The sequence below is a fragment of the Leptopilina heterotoma genome, unplaced genomic scaffold (assembly GCF_015476425.1).
Source record: "Leptopilina heterotoma isolate Lh14 unplaced genomic scaffold, ASM1547642v1 Lhet_54, whole genome shotgun sequence".
Lineage (NCBI taxonomy): Eukaryota > Metazoa > Arthropoda > Insecta > Hymenoptera > Figitidae > Leptopilina > Leptopilina heterotoma.
This window is the reverse complement of record NW_025111118.1, coordinates 5,973,827-5,998,238: the sequence shown is the minus strand read 5'-3', so window position 1 is coordinate 5,998,238 and position 24,412 is coordinate 5,973,827. Positions and strand designations below refer to the sequence as shown.

Below are 24,412 nucleotides of genomic sequence, written 5' to 3'. Positions count from 1 at the left end.
TGTTAATAAATTTTCTTTTTTAGAATTCAATAAATAATTTACTTTCATATTTAAATAATTGAATTTTCGTAGAATTTTCTAATAAAATTTGATTTCAAAAAAAAACTTTAGTTTAAATTTTAGATAATAATAAAATATGAAAATAATTAAAAATTAAAAAAAAATTTTGATAAAATTCTATGCAAACAATTTCATATTCCAAATTTCATAGGAATTCATTTATTTACAATTTTTTCTTATAAATTTCTTCGCAATAATTCAATTATTTTATTTCTAATTCTAATTATATTCTTCGCAGAAATTTAATTATGTTAAAAAATTTTTTTTAAATTCCCATCAAAATTTCAATTATTTTTATAAATAATGAAATTCTTCTCGAAAATTCAATTATTTTCAAAGATTTTAACAAAATTTTGTAAAACAATTCAATTATTTTCAAAATTAATAAAGTTCTTCTCTAGAATTCAATTATTTTTAAAGATTTTGTTAAAATACTTTCGTAGAAATTCAATTATTTTCCCAGGTTTTAATTCTTTGAAAGAATTTAATCATTTTTAAAATTTTTAATACAATTCTTCCAAATAATTCAAAACATTTAAAAAAATTATAATAAAATTTATGGAATGAATTAAATTATTTTTAAAGATTTTAATAAAATTCTTCGCAGAAATTCAATTATTTTTATAAATAATAAAATTCTTCGCAGGAATTCAATTATTTTTAATAAAATTTAAGTGAAGAAAGAATTTAATTATTTAAAAATTTGTTAATAAAATTCCTTATAAGTATTAAATTTTAAGAAACATTCAATTATTCAATAAATAATTTACTTTTATATTTAAATAATTGAATTCTCGTAGAATTTTCTAATAAAATTTGATTAGAAAATGAACTTTAGTTTAAATTTTACATAATTAGAATATGAAAATAATTTTTAAGAAGCCACAGTAACAATATTCTTATAAAAAATAATTATTTTAACACTCGATTCTCTTTAATTATTATAAAACATGAAGAAATTGATCACTCCGAGTCGTAGACTCGGAGTAATCGTTTTCTTTATGTTTTATAACAATATTTTTAAAGTTGATTAATTTCAAATAATAATTAATAATTAATTAATTTGAATCGTATTTATTCGAAAAAGTAAAGTGTTCGTATAGAGTAAAAGAAATTTCATTAACTTTGTCAGGAAAAATGGTATGTAAAATAATTTTTTTTTTAAATCCTTTTTTTTCTACTTTAGAAAGAAAAAGTATATTATTCAAGTGAATAGTTAATCAAGAAGTTTCTGCGTTAGAGAATTAATTTATCGAAACGCTAATTAATCAATCTAGAATTGAATGAAAGCGAGGATTTTAATTTTCAATGTTCCCATCTTTTTATTTGTAGAAAACATATAATTAAATAGCTCGTCTCTTAATTCTGTTATTGGCCACATTACCACGAGATAAAATTGATACGCATGATCGGGCAAGTGAATAAAAACACTTAATTTCCATTAGGATTTCGATCATGCAAGACCATTGGACTCAAAAGAAACGAATATAATACATATGTTCTGTCTTGATTAAGTACATCATGTAATGTGTAATAAGTGGCAAATGAGGCTTGCCAGCAACGAAAGGAAAAAGAAAAAAAAACACAACTGTGTGTCTCTAATTGAAACCAGATTTTTCACTCCCGACACATTTTTTCTCCTTACGCAATCAGTCTTCTTTTTCACCCTTTGAAAAAAATTCTATTACAAATTTACTTGAGAATTATTTCCAAATAATTTGTTTTGATTTCGAGAAAAAAAGGAAAGAAAATAATTTAATAAATTTTGCGAGTAAATTCTCTATTGAAACGATGAAATGACACGGTTGTTAATTTTTTTTCTCCCTCTCGATTTTTTTTTCTTTTTTGTACTTTCTGGCAAACGAGGTGTAAATGAGAAAAGTCCCGGGTGATAATCAGCCGATTCGTGCATACGATTTTACTTGATCGAAACCCCCCGTTCTGTAATTACACGAGTGAGTGAGCTTACAAGACGACGTGGTGATTTTGCGGTCCCTTCCCATTAAAAACGACGAGAGAAAATAAAGTATACCTCGCGCAGGTCGAAGCCGATATTCATCAAAGTCAGTGATTCAATTAACGAACTATAGGAGGATGATTTCCAAAGGGATAGGTAGTACCTACACCTATATAGATATATATGTATATATATTCTTTAGCAGAGAGGATAATCAGTGTCCGGAGGTTGCGAACCGCGAAGCAAAATTCCGCACAAGGAATGCGACGCGTGAACATCAGCATGGATCTCGTTAAACATCCCGCACTAATTTACTTCGCATTAATTAAAACCCCTTATTTATATGTATATATACGTGACAGTGACCACGTGGCCCGAAATTATCAATTGTCAATTTATTTTCAATAATGCGAAATCTCCATTCTGCACCTGTTTGGAATTTTTAATTTTTTCCTTTTTACTAGTTATTATTATTATGCAAATTACAAATTTTATTTTTAAATATAAACTACAATTTTTTCATAATTCCAGATTTAAAATAATGAAAATTCGCATATTAAGTACATAATAAATTATTATTTTCTAAAATTTTAATAAATCCTTCAAAACAATTTTTATTTTTATAAGTAGTAAAATTCTTCGCAAGAATTCAATTATTTTTATAATTAATAAAATTCTTCTCAGAAATTCAATTATTTGCAATACAATTTCAATTAAAAAATTTCAATTTTTTAAAGATTTTATTAAAATACTTTCGTAGAAATTCAATTTTTATTTTCCCAGGTTTTAATTCTTCGAAAGAATTTAATAATTTTTAAAACCTTTAATAAAATTCTTCCAAATAATTCAAAACATTAAAAAAAAATTATAATAAAATTTATCGAATGAATTCAATGATTTTTGTAAATAATAAAATTCTTCGTAGAAATTAAATTATTTTTAAAGAGTTCAATAAAATTCTTTGTCAGAAATTCAATTATTTTCAATAAAATTTTAAGTAAAAAAAGAATTTAATTATTTTTATAGACTTTAATAAAATTCTTTGGCAGAAATTCAATTATTTTCCCAAATTTAATAAAATTCTTCAAAAAAATTCAATTATTTTCAAAGATGTTAATAAAATTCTTGGAAAACAATTCAATTATTTTCTAAAATAATAAAATTCCTAACTGGAATTTAATTATTTTTATAAACAATAAAATTCTTCACAGGAATTCAATTATTTTTTTATAAAATTTAAGTAAAAAAAGAATTCAATTATTTTTATAGACTTGAATAAAATTCTTTGGCAGAAATTCAATTATTTTTCCAAATTTAATAAAATTCTTCGAGAAAATTCAATTATTTTCAAAACTTATAAAATTCTACGAGAGAATTCAATTATTTATTTATTTTTAAAGATTTTAATAAAATTCTGAATTCAATTATTTTTTATAAAATTTAAGTAAAGCAAGAATTCTTTCTTCGCAAAAAAAATTAATAATTTTTAAAGATTTTAATAAAATGCATTGTCAGAAATTCAATTATTTTCAATAAAATTTAAGTGAAGAAAGAATTCAAATATTTTTAAAGATTTTAATAAAATTCATTGTCAGAAATTCAATTATTTTTATAAATAATAAAATTCTTCGCAGGAATTCAATTATTTTTCAAGATTTAAAAAAATTCTTTGACAAAAATTCAATTATTTCCCCAAGTTTTAATAAATAATCAAATTCTTCTCAAAAATTCAATTATTTCCATAAATTATAAAATATTCTTCCAAGAAGATTATTAATATAGAGATTTTTAAAGAAATATATTTTTATACATAGAAATAAAATTTTCATTAAATTTAAAAATAATTTAATTATTATTAGTCTTCTTTCTTTTATTAATAATTCCGAGTCTGTTCACAGTTTTTGTTTCCAAACTGTTTTGTACATTTTTCTGTTTAAATATTTTGAATTTTAAAATTACCAGATAAAATTCTAATTTAATTCTTTGAAAATAAAAAAATTATAAAAATTAATTAATCCAAATTGTTTTGAATTAAAGATCGTTATTTAATTTATAAATTTAATTTAACATTCTAAAATATAAATATAGTTATTACTACATATAAATTATTGTAGAAAATCTAATTTTTTATTTTTTTTTATTTTTAATAATTTTTAAATATCACATTCTTGTTAAATTTGATGTTATTCAAATTTTTTTTAGCTATTATAATTTATAATCTGAAATAATTTAATTTTTGCTTAGCATTTTATTAAAGTTCTTACAAGGAATTTAATTAAAAATGTACTAAAAATAAGTGAATTCTTCTAAATAATTTTATTAAAAATTTTTGGAAAGTAATTGAAATTTTTCAAAGAATTTTATTAATTTCATAAAAATAATTGAATTACATAAAAAAAATGTTAACTGAAATGAAATTGAAAATAATTGAATTTTATCAAGAAATTTTATTAAAATTATATTGAAAATAATTGAATTTCATCAAGAAATATTCTGTTAAAATTGTCTTCAAATTAATTGAATTTCTGCTAAGAATTTTATTGAAATTTTTTAAAGTAAGTGAAATTTGGCGAAGAATTTTATTAGTTTAGAAAATAATTGAATCGTTTTCAATTTTATTATTAATATCTCTGAAAATAATTGTATTTTATTAAAATTTTTATAAATAATTGAAATCTTTTCAGAAATTTGTCATTAAAATTGTATTTTAAAAATAATTGAATTCCTGTGAAGAATTTTATTATTGATGAAAATAATTAAATTCTTATGAAGAATTGTATTAAAAATTTTTGCAAATAATAAACAATAATAATTAATTAATTCGGTGAGAAGTGAATTTTTAAAAATATTGATTCTGAAATTATCGAAAAATTGCAGTTGATATTAAATAAAGAATTTTGTAACATTTGCCTAATAATAATAGATGGAATACCTCATTATCACGCGTGTAAAATTTTCAAGTCTGCATATTAATAATTTAATATTGAAAATAAAATAATTTCTTCAAATTTCCAAAAAAAGATTCAAACAAAAATCAACATTTCCTACTGGTAACAGTTACAAAAAAGAAGAAAGAGAATGAAAAAGAATACCAATTAGACATGTTCGAAAATCGAAAGGAGGAGCTTTATCGACATAAATTACAAGCATCAGATAAGGACTTCGCGAAGCCCTTTTAAAGGACAGTTGAAAAGGAGGGAATTTGAGAAGATTGAAATTTCTTGAAAACAAAGTCGCATTGTTGGGAAGCGACGCTTTTGTGCAAGAGATCGGATTAATTTTCACTTGCATCATTCAAAGAGGTCCAACTATCCCAAGGAACATTGAGCAGTGAATCGGAGAACTTATTATCGTAACGAGTTTCGCGCGATAGATAGCGAATCCCTTTTCGTATAATTATATATATACACCTCTCTCTCGTCTCTCTCGTGAATTGCGATAATACATTATTTGCACCATAGTGCGAGAAAAAAAATTCCATTCATTTTAAAAGGGGAAAATAGAAACTCTTCTCTTTAGAAAAGAAGCAAAAAATTTTTCCCCAAACTAACTTGAAATCTTATCTCTATCAGAAGTCAAAACATCGTTTTGTTTTTTTGAGGCAAAAAAAATAAAAATAAGGTCATGCAAATGAAACATGACCTGTTCGTTTATCAAGGGAGTCGGTCGCATTCAAGAAAGGGCATTCATTTCATCTCTTTTGACATACTATATACGATGAGACGCAAACATACGGCGTATCTTTCTATTTGTACGTCTTTGAATCTTACTATCCAGATAAGCGTAACGTGGAGAGGAGTGAGGCTTTTTTGCGGCCAGATATTTTTACTTTTGCAAATGTATATATACTTTCGCAAAAGACTGAAGTGTATCTAAGGTTTTTCTTTTTTGCTTTCCTTTTTTTCTTCTTTTTCTTCTTCTTCTTCTTCTTTTTTTTTTGTTTCTAGTTTACGCTGTCTCGACTTGAAATCTACGACTGTGGACATTTCTTAAGAAAGTTGACTACCCGTTTGATAAGATTTTCCCCTTGGCGTATATAAGAAGACGCTCCTGCGAAAGCTCCGCACACTGTATATCCGGAGGCGAATGCAAAATACATTTCGCTGCCGAGAAATGCTTTTCTTTACTTTTCTAAATTGAACAATTATTCCTGAAAAACATGTTAATTTTAATTACTGTGCATTCTCTTGTCGAGGAAATTAAGAAAATAAAAATTCAGAGAAAATTCTTTTTTGCAGAATTCTTTTTTTTTAATTACGTCAACATTTGATTTCATTTTCGTAATTATTTTAATTAATTAAAATAAATAGAAAGAAAAAAATCTGCAATTTTTTATTCTTTGCTGATTCTTTTTTAATAAATAAATGTATAAACAAATAAATAAATGAATAAACTCGCAAATAGTAGAAAAAATGAATAAAGCTGTTAAATAGTAAACAAACTAATAAATTGAAATATCAATCAAATGAATAAATTCATAAATATTAAAAAAAATCATGAAATAGTAAACAAATTAATAAATCGAAAAAGTAAACGAATAAATTTGTAAATAGTAAAAAATATGTTAAATAGTAAAAAAACTAATAAATTAATAAATAGTACCTAAACAAATTAATAAATTGAAAAAGGAAACAAATGAATAAATTTGTAAATAGTAAAAATGAATAAATAATAAAAAACTAATACATTGTTAAATAGTAAACAAATTTAAAAAAATGGTTAAATAGAAAATAAATTAATAAATTCGTAAATAGTAAACAAATTTATAAATTAAAATAGCAAACAAATGAATAAATTCGTAAATAGTAAAAAAAATCGTTAAATGGTAAACTAATAAATTGAAAAAGAAAAAGAATAAATTTGTAAATAATAGTAAAAAATATTAAATGGCAAAAAAATTAATAAATTGTTAAATAGTAAACATATTAATAAATTGATAAATAATAAAAAATGCATAAATTAGAAAATGGTAAGTAATAAAAAAAAATACTCAAATAGTAAAATAATTATGAATTAGATGAATAATTCAAAACTTTTTTAAAATTGATAAATAATTAAGAAATACTTTCGGTTTGAAAATTAAAAAAATATATATTTGGATAATTAATTAATATATTTGGATAAGGGAGAAAATTTTCTAGGTCAAATATATAAAATTTAATATTTCTAATTAGTTAAGTAACTTTGAATTTTGTAAAATAGTCTCGAGAATAATACAATTTAGAAAGAAGCAGTGGATTACAAAATAGGAGATTCAAGTTAAAGTAGTGAAAAAATCCTTTTAAAACGATTCATGACCTCTTACTATTTCATCATTCTGTCTGACAACTTGTTAAAGAGAGTTGAAAATAAAATCTAGAACTAGTGTATGACTAATATTTAGAATGGGGTCGTAACCGGTCCATAGATTCTAATTTCTAGTTTCAAAAAAGAATTTTTTAATAATACTTTATTCTGATTTATATCTATGAATTCAAGTAAAATAACTATTTTATTTATTATTTTATTATTAACTTCATTTATTTAGTCATTTTATTATTTTAATGACTATTTCTTTATTCTTTTAAATATATATTTTTTTTACTGTCTGCTCTTTTATTATTTTTGTCATTTTGTCAAAAATTTCTTTTTTGTTTTTCTTTTGTCTAGATTTATAAATTTATTTACTATTTTCGTTAATTAATTTTCTATTTCTTATTTCAAATCCTAATTTTCATTCCATTTGCTACCATTTTTACTGTCAACTATTTTTTCCTGTTTTCTCTTTTCTTATTTGAATCACTCTATTTTTCATTTTATTTTCAATTTTTCTAGTTAAATTTCTATTTTTTTTATTTTATTTCCAATTTTTTATTTTTTCAATTATTTTTTATATTTTGTTTACTTTTTTTTTTAAATTTCCATTTTTTTATTTTATTTCCTTTTTATTATTTATTTTGTGTATAATATTTTCTTTATTTCTTCCATTTCTTTATTCATTTCTCCTTTTTTATTTTAATTACAATTTTTTATTTTATTTACTACTTTTTTGTTGTCAACTATTTTTTTTAGTTTTGTTTTCTATTTTTGTATTTTATTTTCTATTTTCGTAGCTCATTCACTATTTATTTATTTTGTCAAATATTTTTCTTACTTTCTATTTTTTTAATTTCGTTTGGTTTTTACTTTGTCAACTATTTTTTTTATTTTCTACTTTTTTATTTTATTTACTCTATTTTTTATTTTGTTCACTATTTTTTTAATTTATTTTCTATTTTCGTATTTCATTTACTATTTATTTATTTTGTCAAATATTTTTTTTCTTTTTATTCCTTTATTTTATTTACTCTATTCTTAAACATTATTTTCAATTTTTCTATTTTATTTTCAAATTTATTATTATTATTTTCTTTAATACTTTTGTGGTTTATTTACTATTTGTTTATTTTCGTCAACTATTTTATTTTTGTCAATTTTTTATTTTAATTACAATTTTTTATTCTATTTAGGTACTTCTTTTCTATTGTCAACTACTTTTTCAATTTTGTTTACTATTTTTCAATCTTATTTTTTATTTTCGTATTTCATTAACTATTTAATTATTTTATCAAATATTTTTTTCAATTTCTATTTTTTAATTTTAATTACTATTAAATGAAAAAAAAGAAAAGAATTATCTATCAATTGTCAAATAAATTATTTCTAAAAAAAACCTGTAAAATATGAACAAAAATCAAATAAATTGAAATTAATTTAATTTCACAGATATATTTGTATAATAAATAGTGGTGAAAAAAGAAGACTCACATTGAACGACATATGCTCCTAATTCGGCTGCCAGATCGAAGGATACCGGGAGCCTCCCTTGAAGAATGTCCTGTTTGACTTGCAGGAAGAATTGATACCTAAAAAAAAAGAAAGAAAAAGAATTGAGAAGAGCGCAAGAGTTTCTTCACGCCAGAATACTGTTTTTTTTTCTTCTTCTTTATTTTCTTTTTGTTTTTTATCTGAAAAGTTGCTCCACTGCAGCAAAGTTGAGTGTAGCATGAGAAATATATGTGTAAAGAACTAAAAAGTCGAAAGGTCATGTTGCGGTTAAGGAATGACCGCAACTTTGGTTTTACAGTCAAAGCCGCCTGCGGTTTCTCTCCTTCGCCGCATGTAAAGTTATCGTTAAGTACTTTTGCCAATAATATCCACATGATTCACATTTTCCCTCAAGAAAATGCTCTTTTTCTCTAAACACACAATTCTGATTAAAATATTCTTTTTACAAATTTAGAATAGAAATAGAAATAAAAATAATAAAAATAATAAAAATCTTTTCTAGTTTTAATCAAACAAAAAAATTGCTACAATTCCTAGAATACTGAGTAGTAAAAAAAATCAAGTCTTGTTTCAAACGACAAGTTTAGAATACACAACAGAGAAAGTAGAATTTGGTGGCTATTCACGTGTGCGCTCTATCAAAATTTCATTTGTCTGACATGAAATTAAGATTTTTATCTTCAACCTCTGATTTATTGTTCATTCCAAAAACCGGTTTTTCACTCTACGCCTCTAATCTCTATTGATAACGTGTATACCTACAAGTACAAATCATGAATCTATTTTCAAACCGACATATAATTGCTGCAACTTATTTTACAATAACAACAAATCAAATGAAAATGGAGAAAACAACAAAAAACTTAATGACTCTATATATGAACGAAATTAATTAAGATAATGCGTTAAAACTTAATGTTATTAAATCTAGATTTGAATTTATCGACATACGTAGAGAGTAGAGAAAAAAAAAATTGAAATTACAATGTTATGCAATATTCATGACTTCCGTTTCAATTTATAGGATATATCCACATATCTCCTCTAGTCTCTTAGCTTTTATAAACCAAGTCGTTCTTAATAATAAAGTAGAGGCTTTAAATAAAATGAGAAACAGTTCCATATTTGTTGAAGGTGAAATTGCTTTCGTTAGCGAGCACGAATTTTGCCAGAGCTGTCTTCTTTTATCCCTTTAGAAAAGACTCAAGTTTATGTCTTTTCCAGTTTAGTACTGGTCGTTAAAGTGTTTTGTACTTTCTTTGCTTTAAAATCTATACTTGTTCCTGTGAGAACATTATTTTAATTTATTAAAGTCAATAATGGTGGACACGTCTTTCGAATATTACTTCATACTATTCTATACTATTCCATATTATTCCAATTTTCAATTCGTCTCCATTTCGAAATAAATTTCCTTTTTCGAATAATAATTCACAAAGTAATTAATTATTCCCATTCTCAAATTTAATGAGCAGGTCTTCTAGAATTTTTTTCGTTTCATATTCAAATATTATTTTATATTATTTCGATATTAAAATTTTCAATCCGTGTATATTTCGAAATAAATTTCCAATTTCGAACAATAATTTAAAGAGCAATTAATTTCTTCAATTAATTCAGAAAATTCGTTGAGAAAATTTGATGAGAATATTCAATGAAGAAGAAGACTTTTAGAAATATTTTCGTTTCATATTCGTTGTGAGAAAAAAATATTGTTTTACTGTCTTCCAGTCGAGTTAGGTCCGGAAGACCCATGTTGCATCGTAGATAACATTTTTTGCCGACAATTTTTTTTTCTTTCTCATATCCAGTCACACTTGTGAGCCATACGCGACGACACCATAGCATGAGAAAAATCCCCTTTTTTTTGTTGAAACGAGATATTTAGTTTTTAACATTTCTCTTTTCTCAGGGAAGAAAAAACTCCCTCTTTCATTTTATAATAATTAATATTTCCAGAAGGAAATTTTATAATTAATATCTCGAGAAGAAAATTTTATTTAGAAATATAAAACTGCCTCTGAAGGGAGTTTGAATGAAAGTTAAATCTAATTGGATTTCAAATCCAAAGTTCAATACAGAGGATTAGAGCTAAAATGGACAATTCAAACTTTACGAATTATGAACGTAGAAAATTTAAATTACCCAAAATAATGAAGAAATAGAAACTGAAATTTAATTCCACAATGATTTCAAATTCACCTTTCTTTTTATTCTACAATTCAAAAAGAGGAAAATTATATCCAGAATTAATTAATTCGAGAAGAACAGTAAAAATCATAGACTTTACTCCAAAACTCGTTTCATAGAAAAACTAAAAGAAAAACTGAACTGAAAAATAAACACAAATTATGAACGAAGAAAATTAAAATTACCCAAAATATGAAGAAATAGAAATTGAAATTTAATTCCCCAAGGATTTCTAATAATAGCCTTTTTTCTACAATTGAAAATAGGGAAATTTTATCGTGAAATAATTAATTCAAGAAGAACAATAGAGATACAAGCCTCGGATTGAGTTTAAGGCGCAAAAAAGTCACTTTAGTCGATTGAAGATAAAAAAAGAAATCGTTTATTTTATTCAGTGTTGACGCAAAAAATTCATTTTGTATTTCCCTGACCTTTCATTGATTTCTTCAATTGTTAAAAATTTGAATAATTCTGTTAAATAAATATTTAAGTATTTGTTTTTTCCACAGATTAAATTTTTCAATTTTATTTCTTATTTAATTTTATTTCAATTCTGAAATTTAATTATTTCTAAAAATTACATATGTAACGCTTACAATATTTTATTATTTTCCTGAATTTAAAATTAAAATTCTTCTCTAAATGGATATTTAATAATTTTCCGAAAGTTCTACGAGAATTTAATTATTTAAATACAAAAAATCAATTTTTCAACAAACAAAAAAATAGAAAATGTAATTAATTTTTCACTTTCTTCTCGAGAAGTTCATAAGGTTAATTATTGAAAATATATTACAAAAAATATTTTAAATAATTGATTTTTAAAAAATTATAAGAAAAAAATTCTTAAAATTAATTTTTTAAAAATATTTTAAAATATTTTTTGAAAGCTAATAAATGTTTTAATATACAGAATTCATAAATTTTCAAATAATTAAAATTTAGTAAAATTTTTTGAAAAAATTGAATTTTTTAAATGAATTTTTGAAAAACATTTATAGGATATATCCACATATTTTAAGTCTAAAAAAGTAGATTTTTTGAAAATTCTAATTCATTTTTTTTTTAAATAATTGAATGTTAAAAAATTATTATAAAAAATTATATTTTTTTTATGAATTCAATTATTTTTGAAATTTGCAATTAATGTTCTTTAAAATTTTATTTTCAATATTTTTAATGTAAAACCTAAAAAAATCAATTATTTAATAAAATTTTACACAATTTGAATTATTTAAAAACTTTTCATTTATATATTTCAAAAATTTAATTAAATTAATAAATACTCAAATATAATTATCTTGAAAATTTTTACTCGTTATTTTTCACATTAAGAAAATCGAAATAAGTTGCATTTTACACTAAGAAAAATGGTATTTTGTTGAAATATTTGGAAGAAAAGTAAAAAAATAGTCGATTTTTTACTAAATAATTCGAAAAAAGTCCCAAAAGTCAAAAAGCCGAGGCCTGACAATAAAATTCATAAACTTCACGCCCAAAAATTTGTTTCATAAAAACCAAAAGGAAAACAGAACCGAAAAATTCTCAACTTGAAGAAAAGAAACATAATTGAAAGCAATTACGAACAAAATAACGTGCAACAAAGTAACAAAACATTTCACAGTAAAATAAAGAAATTTGCTCAAAGTGAGACCAAAAACGAGACAAAAAAAATGCTTCGCAAGAAGATAAAAATAATCTCTCTCCGGGTTAAAATTGTTTCCAGGAAAAGAACTCCGGGTAATAAAATTAAATAGCAATAAAACATTATACGTGGCAAACAAGACCTGATTTACCGAAAATAATGCCTTTTTTTCTCAAGGGAAGTAAAAGAAGAATTACAAAAGCAAAAGAATTGTAAAACGAAAAATTTTAGGGGAGGAAAGAAGTGATCGTGATTTCACAAAAAAAAGTGCTACCGCCGTTTTTCTTTTTCATGCTCTCTTCGTATATATATATGTATATAAACCGATCTCGTGTGTTGTCAGGAGGCGCCGCGAGGTGCAATTTTGTGCTCTTCGGTAGGGAAGAAAAAAGAAGAAAGGACCAAAACAGAAAAAAAACAACAACAACGAAACGCAAAAAAAAGAAGAAGAAAAAGGAGGAAAAAAAAGAAGTAAGCATTATTGGCGAAACGGTGAACCGAATTGTGGAATGCTTGGGCTCTCTATAATTTTCATTTTCGGTCCGGTAATTGGTGTGCTTCGTTAATTGCTATATAGTCTTGTGAGCCTAAGGCCAAATATGGAATAATTTTCAACTATGAATAACGTCTATAATAAGGTCTTTCTCTCATTTTTCAACTCCTTTTTTTTCTCATTCACTTTTACTTTTCGTTCACTTCTCCTTTTTCTACTCTTTTTGGTCTTTTTCGAATTTTTTCCGATCGAAACATCATCGAAGAAAAAGAAAATTTGATCGTTTATTTCATTTTCATCGAGAAAAAGGTTCAAAAAAGAAAGAAAGAGGGATAAACTTCGAAAAAGAAGGAAAAAGGGACCAAACTTCGAAAGAAGGAAAATACTTCAAAAAAGAAAAAAGAGGAAAAAACTCCAAGAAAAAAAATCCCAATTGCAGACTTCGTACTCAAAAATTAATTTTAAAAAAGTAGCAAAATGTAGCTTTCAAACTAAAAAAAAGTAGTAAAAAAGTAGCTATCAAAAAATTAAACTTGACGACCAAAAAAACTCGTTTTAGACACTTTACAAAACTGCGACAAAAATTCCATTCTATATTTTATTTTCCTGACTTTTTCCAAATTTTCATCAAAAATATTTACTTCTTTCTTATCCCGCTAATAAATTGAATATGCAACGAATTTTATTATTCATAAAAGAATTTAATTTATAAAAATAATTTAATTCTTACAAAGAATTTTATAAAAATTTTGAAATAATTCATTTCTTTAGACTAATTTCAAACAAATTCTAATTTAAATCATTGAATTCCTGAGAAATTTTTATTATTCAAGAAAATAATTGAATTACTTACGAAGATTATTACAAAAAATGTTTAAATAATTAAATTTTCTTTGGAAATTCGATGAAAATAGTAGATTTTGAAAATCATTGAATTGCGAAAAGTTTTTAAAAATAATTAAATTTTACAAAGAAGTCTATTCAAATTTTTGAGAATAATAAAATTGAATGCCTGTGTGGCATTTTATTAAATTTTTATTGAAAATAATTGAATTCCTAAAAAGCATTTTGTCATTTATGAAAATAATTGAATTCCTGCGAACGATTTTATTAGCATTTTTTTTAAAATAATTGAATTTCCAAGAAGAAATTTATTACATTTAAAAATAATTGAATTCTTGTGATGAATATTGTTATTTATGAAAATAATTAAATTTTTTTGAAGAATTTTATTAAAATCTAAAAGAATAATTGAATTATTTCAAAAAAATTTAAATTTAAATTGTATTTAAAATAATTGATTTTTTTCGAACAATTTTAATAAAATATTTGGAAATAATTTAATTCCTGTGAAAAATTCTAATATTTTTCTAAATAATTGAATTCCTGTAAAAAAATTCCAATATTTTTGTAAATAATTGAATTCTTCTAAATAATTTAAAAAAAACATTTTTTTAAATAATGGATTTTTTCGAGGAATTGAAATTAAATTTTTAATAATATCCTGCGATGAATTTTATTTATGAAAATAATTGAATTCTTGTTTAGAATTTTATCAAAAACTTGTTTAAAAAAATTGAATTCTCATGAAAAATGTTATTATTAGTGAAAGTAATTGAATCGTATACAAATTTTGTTATATAATTTATTTTAAAAATTTTTTTTGAAAATGATATTGTGAATAATTGAATTCCTGTAAAATAATTCTAATATTTTTGTAAATAATTCAATTCCTGTAAAAAAATTCTAATATTTTTGTAAATAATTCAATTCTTCTAAACAATTTTAAAAAAAACATTTTTTTAAATAATGTATTTTTTCGAGGAATTGAAATTAAATTTTTAAGAATATCCTGCAATGAATTTTATTATTTATGAAAATAATTGAATTCTTATTTAAAATGTTATCAAAAATTTGTTGAAAAAATTGTATTCTTATGAAAAATGTTATTATTAGTGAAAGTAATTGAATTGTATAAAAATTTTGTTATATAATTGATGTTTTCGAAATTTTTTTGAAAATGGTATTGTAAATTAATTGAATTCCTGTGGAAATTTGATTATTTATGAAAATAATTGAATTTTATCAATTTTTTTTTAAATAATTAAATTCTTTTGTGAAATTTTATGGAAATACTAGATATTGAAAATAATTTAATTTCGAATATTTTTTAAAAATAATTAAATCTTTTCAAAGAATTTGATTTTAATTTTTGAAAATAGTTTTTTGATTTCTAAAAATTAGCGAATTTAAAGTAGTGAAAATTCTCGAAAAAAACCGGAAATAGTAGCTTTTAGTGGCGGAAATCTAAAAAAAGTACCCAAATAGTAGCATAACGTAAAAAAAGTAGTAAATAGTAGGTTTTAGTAGATGAGTGCGAAGCCTGCAATATTGTTTATGACAAGAAAGAAAAAATAGGCATTTCACTTTCGTTTTTTCGTTAATTTTCTCCCCTGGCTATTCTTTTCCTTTGGTTTATGCGCCTCCCTTATATTTTCTGCGTCGTTCGCTTGTCCATAAAGTATAGAAGAAGAGAAAAGAGTCTCTTTCTCTCTGTTTCTCTTCAGAGGACCCGAAGTAACCACACATGTAGGAAGTCATTGATTGCTCATACGCCAGATAAAAGATGGTTGCATTAGCATATAGATTGAGTTCGCTGCTTTTCAGGCACTTTTTCTCCTCGAGCAAATTCACTACCGTCAATATCATCTCCCGAAAGTTCACTTCTATTTTTCTTTCTCTCTTTATTTTTACTCAAATCACCGCTGTTTGTTTTATATCAGCCATATAAGACTAACGATCGGCAATGACTTATCACTCTTTTCTTGAAGAAGCAATATATATACAATAATTGCAAAAGAGAAAAAGTAGACGTGTCGATTCTGGTAAAGATTATTTTCTAGCTGCTCTTCTTTTGTGTCTAACGCCAAGGGAAAAGAGAGCGAGTATAGAATTTGCTGATCACGGCTTTTGTTCTTTTGCCGCATATCTATAAAACCATGTCCTAGAAAATGACGTCTAGATATTAGCCAATTTTTTTTTTTTTTTTTTTTTTTTTTGCTTTCCTATGAACAGAATTGAAAGAAATTGTCAAAATGTCGTGATAAATTGATATTTTCGAAAATTGATAGCGCCAAAAAAAATAATTTTACTTTCGGTGAATATGGAAACTTCCTATTTTAGACTGAAGTGTATTCAATAAAAAAAATAAATAAAGTTGACAATTTTAATCTACAATTTTAAACAATTAAATTTACAAAGTTGACACAAAAATTTTAATTTGTCTTACCCTTATTGCCTAATTTCCAGAGAGAATTGTAATTTTTCCCTTGATAGAAAAAATTTACCATATAAAAAAAATCCAAAGGGAGTTTAATTTTAAAAAAGTTTATTTTTTAAAGCAAAAATTTAATTTCAAACTATTAAGAGCGTCCACCTATTTTAAAAATAAAATGATTTGTTGTGGCAAACTTCTCTTGATTATTTGAAAAAATTCCAATCTAATTCTTAAGAAATTGAACTATTTTATAACAAATTTTAGACAATTTCAATTATTTCAAATAATTTCAATAAAATTCCTAAAAAATTGAATTATTTTTCATAGAATTTTAAAAAAATTCAATTATTTCAAAAATATTTCAATAAAGTTCTTTCAAAATTCAATTATTTTTAATAGAATTTTAGGAAATTTCAATTATTATAAAAAAGTTCAATAAATTGTTTACAAAAATTCAATATATTTAAAAATTAGAACTTGAATATTTTTAAAAACTATTGTCCAGAATTTTGAATAAAAATTTTTTAAAATCATTAAAAACTTTTATTGTAACTCTATCAAAAATAAATTATTTTATACAAAGATTCTTTTAATAATAATTCAAGTATCTTTAAAAAATTCAATGAAAATTTCTCAGAAACCTAATTTTTTTCTAATTATTTCCGAAAACTGCAATTATTTTTATTTAGCAACTTTTATTTGAAATTCTAAAAAAAATTTGTTTCTGAGAAATTTTCTTTCAATTGTCCATGAATAATTGAATTAAAAAAAATGTTAATGAATTATCAAATTAATTGAAATTTTGTAGAATCGAATTAAAAATAATTTAATTTATTAAAAAATTTCATTAAAGATTTAAAAATAAATTAAATTAAAAAAGGATTTAAAATTTTAATTCCATTTTAACTAAATTAAGTTTGAAAGAGTTAATATTAATTTTTTTTTATTAATTTGTTAAAATTTAAAAAACATATAATTTATAATTTTGTTTAAAAATGGAAGTTTCGAAAAACTTTTATTTTAAATTCTGAAGAATTCTTCAGAATTTTAAATATAAATAAAATAAAAATAAGAGTATTGCAGTTCTATTTTTTAAAAGGTTATTGAATTTTTATAAACTAGAAATTAGAAATTTTTTAAATAATCGAAATTTCAAAAAATTCTATTAAAAATATTTCAATTTTTGAAAATAATCGAGAGAATATCGCCATAATAATTATCCTTTTTTATAATTAAATTTCTTTTGAATTTTATTTATAGGGAAAAATTTTTGTATCAGGAAAAAAGTCAAAATTCTGTCTGTAAATCAGGGAAATTTCAGAGAAAACGAAATTGGCCAGGGAAATATTGGGAAATTTTATCAAAAGTACAGGAAAAGAAAAACAAACTTCTAGGATTACTACAAAAAATTCTTGTGTTTCGTGTATAAAAATATTTTTGAAAAATATTTCTAATTAACTTAGAAAAAAATTTAAATTGAAAACAGTTACAATTTTGGGAAATAATTTAATTTTAGGAGGTTTTAAACTAAAATTTATGAAAATTTCAATTGCTGTAAAAAAATTGATAACAAATATTTATTGAAAAAATTGTTTAATTTTTAAATACCAGTTTTTATTTCACTTCTAAGTCAATTATAATTTTAAATTTGTAAGAAAGTTATTCAAGAATTTAATTGTTTAAAATAAATTTAATTATTGACAGAAATAAGAAATGAAGTAAAAAAAATTCAATGCAAATTCAAGTTTTTTAAGTATCTCGAAAAAATTTTAAACACCAAAAACTAGACATTTTAATTGTAAATAGTGGAAATAAATCCACAAGTATTTGTTTATTCGTAGTAATAATTTTAAAGAAAAAATAAATTATTATTTTGGTCAAACTGTCAATTTTATTCATATGTTTTGTAAAAATTGATGAACAAATTATTATTAAATAAAATAAATTAAATTGATCGTTTGACCAAAGTAATTAATAATTTATTTCTTCAACACCAGACTTTTTGTAGTTATTCTAGAACTTTGTTATTTTTCCAGCACTTCTGATAAAATTCCCCAACTAATTTAATTATTATATCACAATTACGAATTATATTACAATATTATAATTCTTTGATCAATTCCATTTTTCCTGATATTCTCCTGATTTACCTGACCTATGGCAATCCTGGTTTACAATTTACGTCTGAAGAAAAAATTAATTGGAAATTCGAAATCCTCCCGAATGAAATCTGAAAAAATTTCCAATAATTGACTCGAATTTCAATAATTTGCTCTCGGATAAATATTCACTATAAATTTTTGATGAGTTTTTCAGTGAAAATCGAAATTCGAACTTAATCTTTTCTTCCCATAGATATACAATTTGTCTATTATAATCTTTATATATCTGACCTTGTAATTTCTTCGATGAGTTTGCAGGGATCGGCTGCGTAGAATTTCACGCCAAAGTAGAGAGTGTGAACGTCGAGGCTGTGATCTCCCTTTTGAAATTTGAGTTGCTTGCTGATTTTCTTGCTTGGATCGAGCCATTGCTGCAAAAAGGATTTCAAAATTACAACATTGGTATATATATATATAGTATAGTATCTATATTGAATCAAGTCAAATTAATTCCTAAAGCATCGAAAGACTGGAATATAGAGATAGAGTGAGTGAGTGAGAGGAGAGGAGAGACTGGGCAATGGTTTGAAGTATCGCTCGGGAAGACCGGAAATTATAGCAGTGCTCGGTATTTCCCGTTGATAATAATCTCATCTTCGTCTCCAGCCCTCAGGCCAAGTAATCGGAGACATTGAAGGGATTCGCATATACGGATTTATAGGCACCGAGAATCTAATTAACGACGGTCAATTCCATTTTCTCCAATTTTCTTCCTAACGATCTTTGCTCGTCCTGCCCACTAATTTTTCCGCACTAAAATTTATCAAATTCATTATAATTTTAATCGAGTATTTCATTCAATTTTCGATATTATTTTATCATTATAAATTATAATTAATTTTCTTTAACGTGCTTCGTCTCTCAATTACAATTTTATTCTCTTTGCCATTATCGATAAATTCAGGACTCTTTCAATTTTCTCGAATCAAAGAATTTCTTTTTTTCACCATTTCTCGAGTGTCACATAAATATTTTTTATTCAATTACTCAAAAAAAAATTTTAATTACCGTTTAAAATAAAGAAATTCAAATATCCAACAATTTTCTCTCTCGTTTTTCCAAAAAAACAAATTTTTAATTTCTTTTTGAATTTTTAACAGAATAAGACTTGTAATTATTTTGCAAATATTTTTATAATTTTTCTAAAGGCGAAAAATAGAGAAATTTTGATTTTTTTTCTTTAATCAGAGCAGGTTTCAGATTTGAATGGATAAAATAGGGAAAAGTCTGCGAGACACGAATATAACCTTGAGGCAGACAATTTAGTCTCGAATGGACAGAATTGGTCCAAAACCTGATTCCCATAGTTATTATGAGTGGTGTCTAGGAAGAGGGAAAAAAAACCAAAGAACTAATTTTATTCCACACCTCTTAGATTGATATCTTAATAGGAAGTTTTATCGCTTCTACTTTCGTGGGTAGCATTTGAATTTCTTCATTTTCAAAGGGTAATTTAAATTTTTATCGAGCATTGAATATAAAATATTTATCTAAATATTTATGTGTGACACTCCGCAGAAATTGTGGAAAAAACAAATTCTTTTCAATATAAATTACAATTTCCAGGAGAGTAAAGAAAAAAAATATATAAAATCAAATATACATAATAATGCAAAATTTACATTAAAAATATAAAAATAAAATAAAAAAACTAATTTAAAAAAAACCAAAGAAATAAAATAAGTACAAAATCAATTTTAAAAAAATAAAAAAATAAAGTAAACATAAAATTAATCACAAAAAACAAAAAAAAATCAGAAAAGGGAAATTAACACAAAACTATCTTTAAAAATAAAATAAACAAGAAAAGAAAAAATAAATATAAAATTAAGTACAAAAAAAATGCAAAACTAACTTTAAAAAAAACAAAAGAATAAATTAAGTAGACAATTATAAAACAACAAAAAAGTAAAAAAAGGGAAATAAAAACACAAAAATATGTTAAAAAAAAATAAAAATAAAATAAACCCTAAATTAAAAAAGCAATAAATATAAATTATAAAATTAATAACAAAAAAATTCAAAACTAACTTTAAAGAGAACAAAAAAATAAATTAGGTAGACAATTACAAAACAACAACAACAAAAAATAAATGGGAAATAAACACAAAACTATTTTAAAAAAACAGAAAAATAAAATAATCCCTAAATTAAGAGTACTCTAAATTAATAACAAAAGAAAAAATAAATATAAAATTAATTACAAAAAAAAATTCAAAACTAACTTTAAAAGAAAACAAAAGAATAAATTAAGTAAAGAATTATAAAACAACAAAAAAGTAAAAAAAGAGAAATAAACACAAATATATGTTAAAACAATAAAAATAAAATATACCCTAAATTAAAAAAGCAATAAATATAAATTATAAAATTAATAACAAAAAAAATTCAAAACCAACTTTAAAAAGAACAAAAAAATAAAACAAATATACAATTACAAAACAACAACAACAAAACCTAAAAAAGGTAATAAACACAGAAATATTTCAAAAATAAAATAAACTCTAAATTAATAACAAAAAAATTAAACATAAAATTAATAATAAAAAATAATAAAACAACAAAAAAAGGTAAACTGAATACAAAATAACAAAAAAAGAAAGCAAAACAAGTAAAATTGATACGAAACTAATTTTAAGAAAATAAAAAAATAAAAACAGCACAAAATTAATTACAAAAGAAGAAAATAATGTAAAATAAATACAAATTAAGTACAAAAAAACTTAAAATAAATAAAATTTAGAAAAACAGAAAATTAAATAAAAAAGATGGAAAAATAAGTAACGAATAAAATCAATACGTGAAAACTAAAATTATTGAAATTAAATAAAACTTTTAATATTTTTTGAAGAAATACGATTTTTATAAAAGGTATTAAGATAAAAAGAAATTACCGTTTGATTTTCGTTGTCAAGATATCTCAGACCAAAGTAGGCAGTTTCCAAAAGATTCAGATGTCTAAAAACTCGATCCAATAATTCTTGTCCCAGATTTGAACTCTAAAACAAAATAAAAATACCAAATAAGAATAATTCTCCAAAAGAAAAAATAATTTTACACATTTTTCAATAATAAAATAATTCAATAGTACCGCAAAATAATTTACAATTTCAATGCAAATTAATTTTTATTTTATCTCCAAAAGTGTCAAGACGATTTAATTCTTTTTTTCTTTCAACACTTAAATCGATTTCTCGCAGATGTCTCAATTTTTAATACTTGTTTTAAATTTCTAACTGGATATTTTGGCAGTGAACCTTAGAGATTCGAATTTTAGCAAGTGAGATTGAAATCGTCGGTTTCCGGTTCCCAGTGATTCCGCAAGCAAACCGTGACGCTCATTTATTTTCTTCCCCAGAGGGAAACTAACGGAGCCAATCGAGGGAGTATATATATATATATATATATGTTTGATGCACTGTGAATATATACGGTAAAGAAGTATAAGCGCCAAGTAAGCGTAATGAGCCAAGATGAAAAAGTAGGGTTGTGAAACAATGGGTCATCTCATTTTACGCTTATTTATACAGGAAGTGGTTCAGCCACGTGAAAAATCGAGTGTGCGTGGGAGTTTCATAATTTCATAGGTGGTCCCGGAAAATATTTTTTTTTAATACAAAATATGAAAATTTAACAGAAATTATATAAATAGTTAATTAATATTATTATGACCATTTACTATAATTTAAATAATGATAACAATAATGAAAAATTTATTTTGTTGTCCTAAGAATTAAAATTTTTTCTAATAACAATAAATCTGTTGAGGTAACAAAAAATTTTGTAACAATAACAAACGAAATTTGTTAGTTCTATATTAACAATTCTTTTTTCTCTGTGCAAATTAAAAAAAAATTTTTTCTCTACAAAATTTTAATAAATCCTTCGAAACAATTCAATTATTTTTTAAAATAGTAAAATCTTTGCAATAATTCAATTATTATCAATAAAATTTCACAAAAGAATTAAATTTTTTTTCTTAATTCATTATAATATTTTTCAAAAGAATTCAATTTATTTCAAAAATTTTAATAAAATTCTTTCTAAAAATCCAATTATCCATATTCAATACAATCTCAATTAAATCCCTCTAAAGAATTTAAATTTTCATCGAAACAATTATATTATTTTTCAAAAGTTTTAATCAAAATCTTAGCAAGATTTCAATTATTTTCATAAATAACAACATTTTTCAAAGGATTTCAATTATTTTCAAAAATTTTAATAAAATTATTCCTAAAAATCCAAAATTTTTTTTAAAATTCTTCTTAAAAATTCAATTATTTTCATAAAAAATAAAATTCTTTTGAAGATTTCAATTATTTTCATTAATAATAAAATTCTTTCGAGGATTTCAATTATTTTCATAAATAATAAAATTCTTCGCAAGAATTCAATTATTTCCATAAAAAGAAAAATTCTTTTAAAGATTTCAATTATTTTCTTGAATAATAAAATTCTTCCGAGGATTTTAATAATTTTCAAAAATTGAAATAAAATTATTTTTGTAAATTCAATTATTTTCGTAAAAAAAAAAAATTCTTTGGAAGATTTCAATTATTTTCATTAATAGAAAAATTCTTCGGAGGATTTCAATTATTTAAAAAAATTTGAAACAAATTCTTGTCAAGAAATCCTTTCGAAGTAAAATTAATAGCAAAAATTAAATTACTTTTTATAAATAATAAAATTCTACTGAGAAATTCAATTGTTTTTAATACAATTTTAATAAACTTCAAGAATCGAATATTTTATTATAACTATTAACAATCACGATTATTTTGAAAAGTTGAAAAAATTCTTTGTTTAATTCAATTATTTTCAAAAGTTTGAATTCAAGAGTTTAAAATTCTATCAATAATTTTAATAAAATTTTAATCGAAAGAATTTAATTATTTTCTATATTTTAATAAAATTCCTTGAATAAATTAAATTATTTTTGAAAATTGTAATAAAATTCTGTGAAGAATTTAAATATTTTCTAAAAATTTTAATAAAATTCAATACCTAATGAAATATTTAATTTCAATTATTAAGAAACACGATTATTTAAAAAACTTAAAAGAAATTGTTCATAAAATTCAATTACTTTCAAAATTTTCAATTAAATTTCAATAAAATCACAAAAGAATTCAATTTTTTTCTTAATTCTTTATAAAATCTTTTCAAAATAATTCAATATTATTTTCAAAAATTTTAATAAATCCTTCGAAACAATTCAATTTTATTTATAAATAGTAAAATTCTTAGCAAAAATTCAATTCTTTTAAAAAAAATTTCACTCATTCATTTTTTTTCTTAATTTATTATAAAATTTTTCAAAATAATTCAATTATTCTCTAAAATTTTAATAAAATTCTTCTTAAAAATTAAATTATCTTCATAAAAAATAAAATTCTTTTGAAGATTTCAATTATTATCTCAAACGATAAAATTCTTCCCAGGATTTCAATTATTTTCAAAAATTTTGATAAAATTCTTCGCAAGAATTCAATTATTTTCATAAAAAGAAAAATTCCTTTGAAGATTTCAATTATTTTCTTAAATAATAAAATTCTTCCGAGGATTTCAATAATTTTCAAAAGTTGAAATAAAATACGATTTTAAAAACTTGAAAGAAATTGCTCATAAAATTCAATTATTTTCAAAATTTATAATTAAAATTTTTAAAGAAACTCAATTAAAAAAAAAAAATTCAAAGAAATTCTTCAAAAAGAATTTAATTAGAATTTTCAAAAATTTTAACAAAGTCATGAATTCTTGTTTTCATTGAAATTTTCATATAATTTATGTTTATAGTTAATGGATAATGTAATAAAAA

At 22.3% G+C, this 24,412-nt stretch overlaps 1 protein-coding gene across 7 annotated transcripts in view; it reads right to left on the bottom strand.

Annotated features, from left to right (window-relative positions):
- LOC122508557 (band 4.1-like protein 4) overlaps positions 1–24,412 on the bottom strand; it is a 97,381-nt gene that overhangs the window by 14,883 nt on the left and 58,086 nt on the right. For all 7 annotated transcript variants that reach the window (XR_006302243.1, XR_006302245.1, XR_006302244.1 and 4 more), the window contains exons 3-5: positions 21,486–21,590; positions 18,823–18,962; positions 8,804–8,901 (exon numbers count right to left, since the gene is read on the bottom strand). Coding sequence is in view for 4 of the 7 variants with exons in the window: in XM_043621987.1 (XP_043477922.1) it covers positions 8,804–8,901; positions 18,823–18,962; positions 21,486–21,590 (343 nt within the window). In the remaining 3 variants the exon portion in view is untranslated. The remainder of the gene's footprint in view (positions 1–8,803; positions 8,902–18,822; positions 18,963–21,485; positions 21,591–24,412) is intronic.